This window comes from Cydia splendana, chromosome 27 (assembly GCF_910591565.1).
Source record: "Cydia splendana chromosome 27, ilCydSple1.2, whole genome shotgun sequence".
Lineage (NCBI taxonomy): Eukaryota > Metazoa > Arthropoda > Insecta > Lepidoptera > Tortricidae > Cydia > Cydia splendana.
The window spans coordinates 2,560,473-2,573,199 of record NC_085986.1 but is presented as its reverse complement, the minus strand read 5'-3'; the positions used below and the strand labels follow the sequence as shown (position 1 = coordinate 2,573,199).

The 12,727-nt window shown below is 39.6% G+C and overlaps 1 protein-coding gene across 1 annotated transcript in view; it reads right to left on the bottom strand.

The window, feature by feature from the left end:
- LOC134803646 (DNA topoisomerase 2-binding protein 1) overlaps positions 1-12,727 on the bottom strand; it is a 36,292-nt gene that overhangs the window by 14,112 nt on the left and 9,453 nt on the right. The window contains exons 9-21 of the mRNA XM_063776430.1: positions 11,488-11,561; positions 9,977-10,127; positions 9,366-9,563; positions 8,062-8,170; positions 7,355-7,492; positions 7,049-7,233; positions 5,657-5,826; positions 4,859-5,061; positions 3,812-4,135; positions 2,606-2,731; positions 1,852-1,968; positions 704-843; positions 104-145 (exon numbers count right to left, since the gene is read on the bottom strand). Of these exons, the coding sequence (XP_063632500.1) occupies positions 104-145; positions 704-843; positions 1,852-1,968; positions 2,606-2,731; positions 3,812-4,135; positions 4,859-5,061; positions 5,657-5,826; positions 7,049-7,233; positions 7,355-7,492; positions 8,062-8,170; positions 9,366-9,563; positions 9,977-10,127; positions 11,488-11,561 (1,977 nt within the window). The remainder of the gene's footprint in view (positions 1-103; positions 146-703; positions 844-1,851; positions 1,969-2,605; positions 2,732-3,811; positions 4,136-4,858; positions 5,062-5,656; positions 5,827-7,048; positions 7,234-7,354; positions 7,493-8,061; positions 8,171-9,365; positions 9,564-9,976; positions 10,128-11,487; positions 11,562-12,727) is intronic.

The window sequence follows — 12,727 nt, the reverse complement described above, 5'->3', positions numbered from 1 at the left end:
CAAGTAGCTGACGGTCTTTCCACCGCTATACAACCGGCTGCCCCATAAATAGGTATTGTCTTACCTGATCTTAAACCTAATAAATGGGTACCTATTGTCTTACCTGATCTTCAGTAAATTTGGCCATTTTAGATGGCGGAGTTTCCTGTAAAAAATAAAAACACATTCTTACTAAATAATGCAATTCGCAGGATATATCTACAATATCTAATCTAGTAAACGACCATCGGTCAGATTTCACTAAGCCTTTTGATATTGTAGATCATTATATCACGACAGCAAACTTAAGCGTGTCGAGGGGCGTTTTAGAAAAGAGTTAGTATGGAGTCCCTCTGGAGGCCCATGTAAGACCTCAACTTCGAATGATTTAACACATTCGCCTTCAATGCTAATTTTCTATGGAGTATCTCAGGGTTGTCACTTAGGACCACTACTTTAAACAATTTAACTATTAAACATTTACCGTATCACTGCGGAATTCGTCAGTAGGTAATCCGTCAACGAACTCCCACAGCAGCTTGCGTGCGTCGACGGACATCCGTTTGCGGCCGGGGCGGAGCGCGGCGCCTAAATGGCTGTCATTTCGGAGTCCCTCAAGGGTCTCCTATAGGACCTCTCGTCTTCAATGCTAATTTCGAATGGGGTACCACAGGGGTCCCACTTAGAACCACTACTTTAAACAATTTAACTAATTAACATTTACCGTATCACTGCGGGATTCGTTAGTAGGTAAACCATCAACGAACTCCCACAGCAGCTTGCGCGCGTCGACGGACATCCGTTTCCGGCCGGGGCGGAGCGCGGCGCCGAAGTCGCTGTCTGGAGTCGGGATCTTCTTGTCGACTGGTGAAGTATATATAATTAGAAAGTATGTATGTATGTATCTATGTATGTATGTATAAACTCTTTATTGTACAAAACACAAAACATGTGTCGATAGATGGCAGTAAATTTACTGTGACTACAAAATTTAATATGACAGTAACTCTCTATACACTCTATTCACTTTAGTACTATTTTACAAGCTTTTATATAAAATGTGGGTCGAATTTTGGTAGCTAAATTTGACTAACTTCCCGATGAGCTGAAATTTTACATACATATGTTAACCGTTGACAATGCAATATTATGATGACATGGAGCTGATCTGATGATGGAGACAGGAGGTGGCCATGGGAACTCTGTGATAAAACAACGCAAACTAATTGTGTTCGGGGTTGTTAGAATTGTATCGATGACTGATGAGTATTATAGTGCGAGTGCGACATAAAATAGTAGAAATGAAATAAAATGGAACTAAAAAAATTCCATACTAAATTGTTGCCATGTTTAAGCATTTTACATCAAAAATGTGACAGTTACGTAGGAAGTGGCGACCTCAATAATTTTCTACAATTTCTTGTCGGACTATAGTTGCCTGTGGAAAGAAAAGTAGTCAGCAATAAAAGCTTGTGCCAAAAATGAAATTTTTGCCAAAAACTTATTTCTAATATCTTATACCATTAAACGAGCAATTCTTATTTAATTACACAAACGGGTCTACCGCGATATACCCGCGGTAGACCCGTTTGTGTAATTAAATATGTGTACAAAACGCGAGAGTTTAAAGTGTTATCGAGCAATTCTTGTTTATATATATATTTCGGGGATCTTGGAAACGGCTCTAACGATTTCGATGAAATTTGCTATATGGGGGTTTTCGGGGCGATAAATCGCTCTAGCTAGGTCTTATTTCTGGGAAAACGCGCATTTTTGAGTTTTTACATGTTTTCCGAGCAGTAGGCTCAATAAGGCTTGTGTTGTGGGCACCCCGAAATCGAACCCGGGACCTCCTGCTTCGTAGGTACTTACATGGGTTATTAGGCGTCTTGATAGGCTCATCAGGTATTTCGCCCCTCCTGATAGCCTGCAGTTTTCTCCTCGTGTTCGGACTGAAACCTTTTAGGTTGGGGCTTGAGAGGACCTCGTCTATGGATGGGGTCCGTACGTTCTGACCGGCGTCTTGGAGCGAGGCTGTGGGAATTTATGATACAATTAGTAATTTGATAAATTCAAACAAGGATTAAACTTGAAGTAGAGGATTGGAAGTTTGTAGGAATGAGTTTTGGAAATAAAAATACGGTAAAAACATTCAATTATTTTTAATTTAAGCCTACCCAAAAGCGACTTGGAGGACCTATCATAGGAATCATCATTAAATTTGGTACGTAGAATTTAAAAAAAATACTTTTGTTTAATAAATAGATGACACAATGGCAATTATAATTCTAGTCTCAACTCTCAAGGCTACAGAAAAAATTGGCACTTTTTAAACTATTGAGAGTATTGAGACTGATATCGCGGGATACTGATGTAGCTTGCTATGTACTATTTTGGGCAGTACCAGTTTTTCATGCAAATTTTGGGTGTCAGTTTTGTGATGGTCCATACAAAATGTATGTGAAAATGAAAATCACAATACTGTCATTTTTTTGGGACACCTTTTTCTTTTTAAATCGATAGTCCCCGTGATTCTGAGTAGAAATACCCCGAAAGATAATGGATTTTCGAAAAAAAGTAAATGGTACACTTTTAAGTGAAAATGCCCTGATGATGATGATCTTACTGTCAGATTCGCTGTCAGGTCTCTTCGGCGTGTTTTCCTTGGAACTGTCCTCGTGGTCGCTGAACATGCCCATTCGACGCATGGCTATGAATCGCGACGCGGGGGACATTCCCTCAAATTGTTCGTCTGCAAATAATGATAAGGTGAATAAATAATTTTATTAGTGTCCAAAATTTAGTTTTTAGGGTCCCGTATCCAAAGGGTAAAAACGGGAGCCTATTACTAGGACTCTGCTGTCCGTCCGTCTGTCTGTCTGTCATCACGCTGTAACTCTTGAACCTTGATAGCTAGACAGTTGAAATTTTCACAGTTGATGTATTTCTGTTGCCACTATGACAACAAATACTAAAAACATAATAAAATTAATATTTAAGTGGGGCTCCCATACAACAAACGTGATTGTTTTGCCGTTTTTTGCGTAATGGTACGGAACCCTTCGTACGCGAGTCCGACTCGCACTTGGCCGGTTTTATCACATCACAACGTCAATAAAAACCCGATGCCCGGAGGGTAGAGTGATTTTAAGACTCGAGTTTACAAATTTAATACTGTTATCTTATTTTTTTTACCATTCGAACGTCAAATAGTGATTATATAATTCACTTTCCAAAATTACATTTTGGAACCAAATTTTGATTCAAAGTAAACTTAGAGCATTTAGTAACTGGAGACGCCATGGCTGTCATTTTCTGTACAAAACAGTCCGCCGATGTTTGCGGGGGAGGGACACGTCAAATGTATATTTGTACGTAACGTACATATAGCCATGTCAGATAAACGTCAGTCCATACAAAATAATGCACAATTGTGCAAGGTATTTGGTAGGGGGGTAAGCTCTTAAATGCGACTCCTATTAAATAAATAAATAAATATTATAGGGACATTCTTACACAAATTGACTAAACCCCACGGTAAGCTCAAGAAGGCTTGTGTTGTGGGTACTCAGACAACGATATATATAATATACAAATACTTAAATACATAGGAAACATCCATGACTCAGGAACAAATATCTATGATCATCACACAAATAAATGCCCTTACCGGGATTCGAACCCGGGACCATCGGCTTTGCAGGCAGGGTGACTACCCGCTAGGCCAGACCGGTTGTCTTGTTCAAAGTGCAAAATTCTAAGATAGTAAAATACTAAAGAAAGAGCAAGTAAAATAAAAGCTGCTAATAATATAAGTAAATACAAAACTTACTTTTATTAGTATTGATCTTAAACTTCTTCTTGGTCTGCCGCGGCGACATGGCAGTACCAACATCTGGAGGCAACGTCTGTTCAACATCAGGCACCATATTTGCATCTAAATCTGGTTCTGGTGTCTTATTCAGTTCAGTTCTTTTCGGTTCTGGTGTTTTCAGTTCAATTATTTCCGGTTCTGGTGTTTTCGGTTTCGGTTCAGTTATTTCTGGAGTGTTGGCTTTCGGTTCTGGTATTCTTTCTTCGGGTAGAGGAATACTCTTTTTCGGTTCAGGTGTTTGTGGTGGTGCGTTTAGTGTGTTTTGCTGAACGTGAGACGGATCTGTAACAAAGGAACTCTTCGATGGAAAAACACGAACGCATCGAGTTTTTTAAAAATCATAAGTCCCAATGTACTCTTAAAAGGACAAAAAATGTATTCGTGTAACTACATAAGAAAAAGCACTAAAAAATGGCGGAGAATTCCAAAAGGTGACTCTCATTACAATAGAAATTTTCGGGATTACCTAATTTCCGAAATTTGCCGAATACAATAATTTATATGATTGAATTAATTGTACAAGGGAATGAAATAAGGTTCCATTTTTGTTTTTTTATGTTACCTGCAGCCTCGACATCAACAGAATGCTCCGCCTCGTCTATTCTAACGCCGCTGTCGGCACAAGCAAAAATATTCTATATATCCCCCTAAAGCCCAATGTCCTTTTAAAAGGACAAAATGAACTAAGATGTTTTCTGGTAATTCCGAAATGAAAAAACACTAAAACACTGGAGGATAATATCGAAAATTGACTCTTGTTACAATGAGTGCTTTTAAATGATTTTCAGGATGAGCCAATATACTTATAGCCAAGATATTATTTACCTGCAGCCTCGACATCTACAGAATGCTCAACCTCGTCCAGTCTAACACAGCTCTCGGCACAAGCCAAAATATTCTACATATCCCAATGTCCTTTAAAAAGGACAAAATGAACCATACTATTGAATTAATGTTGAACTGTAATGGAATAAAATAATGTTCCATTTTTGTTTTTTATTTTACCTGCAGCTTCTTGGTCTACAGAATGCTCCGCCTCGTCCACCCTAACCCCCCTCTCTGCGCAGGCCAGCAGCCAACTAGCTCGGACCACGGGCACCCCCCACTTCCTGGCGGCGGTGTACTTGGCGCCGGTGGGCTCGGGGCACACGAGGTGGGTGGAGGCGAGCGCGCTGTTGTTGCTGCGGCGGCAGAAGCGTTGCTGCATGCTGGAGGGTAAATAAAGATTTAAATATAAAATAGAAGAAAGAAAAATATTTTATTTGCCAACACACATAAACACAAACAATAAGGTACAGTCAACTGTAAAATTGAGCACAAATCATCTCAAAAATATGTCCCATAGCTCTTATGTCAGCGAATTAAGAACTATGGGACATATTTTTGAATAAGTTGGCTACACCCATATTTTTACATTTTTACATATAAAACAATAAATTATCTGTGTGCCAGCAAAAAGGCTCAAGCTCAGCATAGTGCTCAGTACAGAGGCTGTAACGCTGATTTTCAGCTTAGCTAAATGGTTCTTTCCTTGTCCAACAGATATCACTGGCCATTCAGCGAGGCAATGCCGCTAGTATTTTTGGCACATTTGGTGACAAGGACAAATCCCAATGTCCTTTTAAAAGGACACATTCTAATCGGATTTTAAAGTTGGAATTAAAGAGGGTTTCAAATTCCTGGGATTCCTACTTTCATACCGCGTTTTATTTGTTAAAAGCGAATTTCAAACTTTTATGAAATATTTGTAACTTTAGGGACATAGAGACTATATTTGGACAATTTTAGCTTAAAAACACTTACGCAGCACCACATAGCTTCGCCAATTCGTCTAAAAAGGCCCGCTCGACCCCGCTGTAGGTGCTCAAACTCGCCACGACTCCGTGGAGCGGGTTGGAGGCAGGAGACTTGAGGTGGACGGGACGGTGGTAGTATTCGATGGGAGTTAGCTCTTGACGAGAGAGGCAGTCTTTCTGTAAATAAATCGTATAGGTCGTGTAATAAATAACAACTGAGCGTTTTCCAAAAAAAATGTACATTTCATTCATGTCTTTAAAATATTGACTTCTTGGGCTCATTTTTGTACAGTCAATAACAGAGCTATGAATACAGGCAAAGTGCCAAAAATATGTATACACGACCTTAATATACAGGCAATAAAGTACTGTATACATATTTTTGACACTTTGCCTGTATTCATAGCTCTGTTGTTGACTGTACATTCACGCCACATACATGAAAAAATGTGTCCCAAAATTTCGTATGAAAAAAATATTTTTCCAGTGCACCACGTTCATGCAAATAAAAAAACTTTTCATACAAAATTGTGACGATCTGGAAAGGAAATCTTGGGACACAATTTTTCATGTATGGGGCGTGAATGTACAAATGATTCTGAGTAAAATGAGCCAAAGAAGTCAATATTTTGAAGACATGGATGAAATGTAATTTTTTTTTGGAAAACGCTCAACTATAGGCTTAGGCATATATTTTCATTCGTTGCGGATGTTTAAGGTGACATATACTATCAAGTCTGGGCTAAAATAGCTTGGTCTCCCTAGGGCCTAGCGGGAGCGTGCATCTGTAGGGGGCAGCACAAGAGGCCCCTGTTTATTTGCGCGAAATGTAAATGTCAAGCTTAAGTTTTTAATTTACGCCCCAAGATGGCAGAACCTACAACCCGCAAGGTGGCGTGCGTGAACTGTAGCGGGCAGCACTTGCTTTAACTTGAAGTCAATGTTAAGTTTATGCTTAGAATAAATTTAAAAGTGGAAAAATTACTGTCTTGGGTGACACTTGAACTCACGGCCTCTGGATCGATACTCCAGCGCTCTGCCATCTGAGCCACCAAGACCTCATCCATAGCCAGCAAATCTTTACACCATATTACGGGTCAAGTGGACCCCAGCGACATCTACCTTAAGAGATGCTGCTATGGATGAGGTCTTGGTAGCTCAGATGGCAGAGCGCTGGAGTATCAATCCAGAGGCCGTGAGTTCAAGTCTCACCCAAGACAGTAATTTTTCCACTTTTCATTTTATTCTAAGCTTAGTAGCATCGTTAGCAGACGTTTCTGCTTGTTAAAAATTAAAGTCAAGTTTATGTTTCCGATTTAGGCCACAAGATGGCAGATCCTCCAACGTGCACGCCTAGTATCAGAGACATTAAAACAAGTAAAAAACCTTTGACACTCACCACCCAGAACACAGTAACCGCTTCCGCGCTCTTAGTAACAAGTTGGTTATTGTCGAAGTCCAGCGGCACCAGCACGTGCGTGCCGCCCGCACCCGCCGCCGCTAGCATCCCTCCCTCCGCTCGGATTTCCGCTCCGATCTCGCAGATAGCTTCATCTTCTAGGCCTTGCACTTCGAATACTAAATCTGGAAGATAAATTTAATACATTGGAGTTAGGGAAGCTTTTTGGAAGATTAATTTTATGTTTTCCTCTATGAAGTTTTAAAATTAAATCAATGAATGTATGTATTTATTTGTTTTACAAACCTTTAAATATATTTTCAGACTGAGTGAACCCTGAAACTGTGACGGCTGTGTCGTCATTGTTTCGAGAAGGTTCCTTCTTTTCCGGTTCCGGTTCCGGTGATTTGCTTGATTCGGCTGCTTGTTGCTGTGACAGATGTTCTGAAACAAAAAGGGTGGATCAACTACAGAGTGCATAATTGTTTTCCATCGTATTTTCTCGGAAACGTTTGTCATGCTACTTCAGTCAACCTTAGTACTTTTTGTCCTGAAAATGACTGAAATAGCAAGACACGTTCGTACGTTTCCGTGAAAATACGATGGAAAATAATTATGTATCTATATATAGTATCACTACATCTGTATAGCATGTGGTTATTCCGTCCCATATACATACATTTTGGAGGCCGATCGTAAAGTTAAGGGGCCCACTGATTAACAGTCCGCCGGACGGTATCGGCCTGTCAGTTGTTCGGAACTGTCAAAATTTTGTTCTAACTGACAGGCCGATACCGTCCGGCGGACTGTTAATCAGTGGGCCCCTTTACGGTGTATTTTGACGGGTGTCATGTGTTCGTTAGGTTGCTTCAGATGCCCAGTCCAGAAATATGAGCCAATGATTTTCACGTTACACGATATGCCTAGGATACTCTGAACCATACAATTTTTAGTTATGGGTGCGGTTAGAACCTAATGTACTAAATAAAGAACTTTTGGCATTTTTAACTTACGGCTCAAATAATGATCGACTATATGATCCCGTTGGGGTTGTTCTTCCACTATAGGATCTGGTGGGGGTAGTAACAGTTGTAATGTTCGTTTGCTCATAGGAAGCGGCCGCTGTGGACGGTTGTGACCTAATGTACTATATAAAGAACATTTGGCATTTTTAACTTACGGCTCAAGTCATGATCGACTATATGATCCCGTTGTGGTTGTTCTTCCACTATAGGTTCTGGTGGGGGTAGTAACAGTTGTAATGTCCGTTTGCTCATAGGGTAAGCGGTGGCCTTAGGTGCGGTTGAGACCAAAATGTACTAAATATAGAACATTTGGCATTTTTAACTTACGGCTCAAATAATGATCCACTATATGATCCCGTTGGGGTTGTTCTTCCACTATAGGTTCTGGTGGGGGTAGTAACAGTTGTAGTGTTATTTGCTAATGGGTAGCGGCTGCTATGGGTGGTTGGGACCTAATGTACTATATAAAGAACTTTTGGCATTTTTAACTTACGGCTCAAATAATGATCGACTATATGATCTCGTTGGGGTTGTTCTTCCACTATAGGTTCTGGAGGGGGTAGTAACAGTTGTAGTGTTATTTGCTAATGGGTAGCGGCTGCTATGGGTGGTTGGGACCTAATGTACTATATAAAGAACATTTGGCATTCTTAACTTACGGCTCAAGTAATGATCGACTATATGATCTCGTTGGGGTTGTTCTTCGACTATAGGTTCTGGAGGGGGTAGTAACAGTTCTAGTGTTATTTGCTAATGGGTAGCGGCTGCTATGGGTGGTTGGGACCTAATGTACTATATAAAGAACATTTGGCATTCTTAACTTACGGCTCAAGTAATGATCGACTATATGATCTCGTTGTGGTTGTTCTTCCACTATAGGTTCTGGAGGGGGTAGTAACAGTTGTAGTGTTATTTGCTAATGGGTAGCGGCTGCTATGGGTGGTTGGGACCTAATGTACTATATAAAGAACATTTGGCATTCTTAACTTACGGCTCAAGTAATGATCGACTATATGATCTCGTTGTGGTTGTTCTTCCACTATAGGTTCTGGTGGGGGTAGTAACAGTTGTAGTGTTCGTTTGCTCATAGGAAGCGGCCGCTGTGGACGATTGTGACCTAATGTACTATATAAAGAATATTTGGCATTCTTAACTTACGGCTCAAGTAATGATCGACTATATGATCTCGTTGTGGTTGTTCTTCGACTATAGGTTCTGGAGGGGGTAGTAACAGTTGTAGTGTTATTTGCTAATGGCTAGCGGCTGCTATGGGTGGTTGGGACCTAATGTACTATATAAAGAACATTTGGCATTCTTAACTTACGGCTCAAGTAATGATCGACTATATGATCTCGTTGTGGTTGTTCTTCCACTATAGGTTCTGGTGGGGGTAGTAACAGTTGTAATGTCCGTTTGCTCATAGGGGAAGGGGCGGCTATAGGTGGTTGACTCGCTTTACGTGGTGTGGCTGGCTCGGTGTTTATAAGAAACTGAAAAAAAGATAAGATATTTTTTTTTAATTACTAACGAGAAAAACGACTTTCAGTGGTATTTGATACATTGCAATAGTTTTTAGGATTTTTGCGTCCATATATTTGTTTGAGAGGTCTGTATACTGCACACGATTTGATGAAATTTGATATAGTAAGAGATTTCTTGTATTTTTCTTATGTTTCTTTTTTTATTTATAATGTAAAAATATAGTGGTGTATAAGCAGTATAAGTAATAAGGCGGTGGTAGTGTGTGTGGTGTATGTTTAAGTTTGATGAAGTTGCATATAGTTTTCATTGTTCAATTATTAAGCAAAGCAAAATCAACTCTATATCCTAAACACGATTGTTTAATATTTCACTACATTCACTAGCAAGTTTCAGATTTTTTCTTGTGTAATTTTCTTAGTACCTCGGCCTCGTCTAACACTCTCCCGGCCTCCACACTCCGTATGAGCCACAACGGGGATAGAACCGGCACCGTGGGCAGGGCAGCTGCCGCCGCCGACGCCGCAGCACCCCATGAAACTGCATGGGTCACTCGGGAGTTTGGTCCGTCGTACCTAAAACAAGTTAAGAATTAAAAAAAAGAATGTCTTCCTTGGTTTAAAATAATTAACCTCACAATAATATAACCTTAGTGCAACAAAACATTACACACTAGGGTAAATCGCCAGTAACTGGCCACCCTAACCTAAAAAATAATTCTATAATAGATTCACCTATAAACAGAATTCATTTTAGCAAAGACATATGTAACTTCGTATAAGACGAATAAAGTCTAAGGAAAAAACGTGCCTCGGAATTCCAGTAAAAGTCATTCTCGAATAGGTGGCGCTCACACCTTTAGCCTATCCTCGGCTAGATGGCGTGACGACACCGTTTCATATTTAACAATTTTAACACATAGATATCAGTGAATGAACATGGATCAAAATGATATAAAAATAATAAAATCATTTATCCATATATATAATTTTTTTGATAACTTTATAAGTTTTCATTTTGAGTTTTAGTCGTGTGTCGATAGATGGCAGTAAATTTACAGTGACTACAAAATTTACAATGACAGGACCCCTCTATACTGTCTATTCTTTTTGATTTTAGTATCCTTATACTGCCACCTTTAGTAGTTATTAAAGGCTGGCCAGTTATTGAAACCTTATACTAAAATGAATTCTGTTTATAGGTGAATATAATTCATTTTTAGTTTAGGGTGGCCGTTATCGACCAGTGGCAAGGTGGCGCCAGTTATTGGCGAATTACCCTACCAACAAAATTAAAATCAATTATTATTTTTTATACAGCGTCGGTGGTAAACAAGTATACGGCCCGCCTGATGGTAAGCAATCTCCGTAGCCTATGGACGCCTGCAACTCCAGAGGTGTTACATGCGCGTTGCCGACCCTAACACTCCGCACCCTCGTTGAGCTCTGGCAACCTTTTGTACAACTTTTACTGTGTAATAAAGTTTATAAATAAATAGGCGCAAAAGTTCAACAAAAATAAGTTTTTGGCAAAAATTTCATTTTTGGTACAAGCTTTTATCGCTGACTGTACTTTTCTTACTACAGGCAACTAATACTCATCGAGACAATTCTAAAAACCCCTAACACAATTAGGTTGCGCTGTTTCATCACAGAGTTCCTATGGCCACCTCCTGTCTCCATCATCAGATCAGCTCGATGGTACCATAATATTGCATTGCCATCCGATTTATACATGCATGCAAAATTTCAGCTCAATCGAAACCGGGAAGTGGATCAAATTTAACTTGCAAGATTTGATTACAGAACGACAGACAACGGTCAGGTGAAACTAAATAAAGGCTTGTAAAAATAAAGCGAAAGCAATAATTTCGTTCCAATAAAAATAAAAATGGAATATCCTTGAATACACAGAGTGTTGGAAATGGTGCCTTACCTGGTGCCTCCGGCTTTAGACACGCACGCCCAAGCACGCTCGCGAGGCATCCCGTCCAGACCGCTCACCCAAATCTATATATTGAAAGATAATCAATTAATTTCAAATAGAGATGTTGATTGTAGGATATAACCATAGAGAAATATAGGTAAGGACAGTGGCGGATTTGCTGTATTTGCCACCCTAGGTCCCAGGCCCTGTAGCCGCCCCTTGCTCAGCAGCCATCACTACATTTTAAGTTATTTCTTGTTATCATCAGCGAATCTTTCGTCAGCTTGCCGCTCCAAAAAAACTTGCCGTCCTAGGCCCGGGCCTACTTGGCCTTAGGGCAATTTCGCCACTAGGTAAGGATAGAGTGCTCTATACATCAGTTTTCTTACCAAATTACCAATTTTCATAGTCGACATCGCGTCAAGTAGCGGATTTACCAGGACTGCTAGTTGAGAATAGATGTCGCGACGAATGAAAAGTCTAATGCTCAACAATATTCAGCTAATATTATAAATAAATATTAGGGGACATCTTACACAGATCAACCTAAAGCTTGTACTATGGGTGCTAAACAACGATATACATACTTATATGAGCGTTTCTTTTATTTTTTGCCATTTTTATTTATTGTGTCCTTTTTTGCCACGTTTGTATTATTTCTACTCAGAATCACGAGCTCTTTCGATCCTAATGGGATAAAAAAATGTCCCAGAGTTTTTTTCCTATTGTGTTACCATTACCCCATATACTTTGTATGGCGGTAACAAAAAGGAAAGTTTGAAAAATGTATGGAAATATTGGGACACTTTTTTCTCCTATAAGGATGAAAAGGGCTCGCGATCCTGACTAGAAATAACACAAAACTGGCAAAAAAGGTCACAATATATAAAAATGGCAAAAAATAAAAGAAACGCTCGTATAGACAATTAAATACGTACTTATATACAATAGAAAACACCCATGACTCCGGAACAAATATTTGTGTTCATCGCACAAATAAATGCCTTTACAGACCGGTTATAACCCGATTGACCGGAACTCCATTTTCAATTCCTTCTGCTTGTACTTATAATATTAGTTGTAAACTGTTTTAGCGATACATTTTTCGTCAGTCGCGACTCTCGTGACATCTGGTGTCAAGTAGCGGTACTGATAATACCACTACTTGACGCTAGATGTCGATTCCGAAATAACCCGCGTTTTGGTAAGAAAACTGATGTATGGAGTTAGCACTCTAGCCTTACTTATT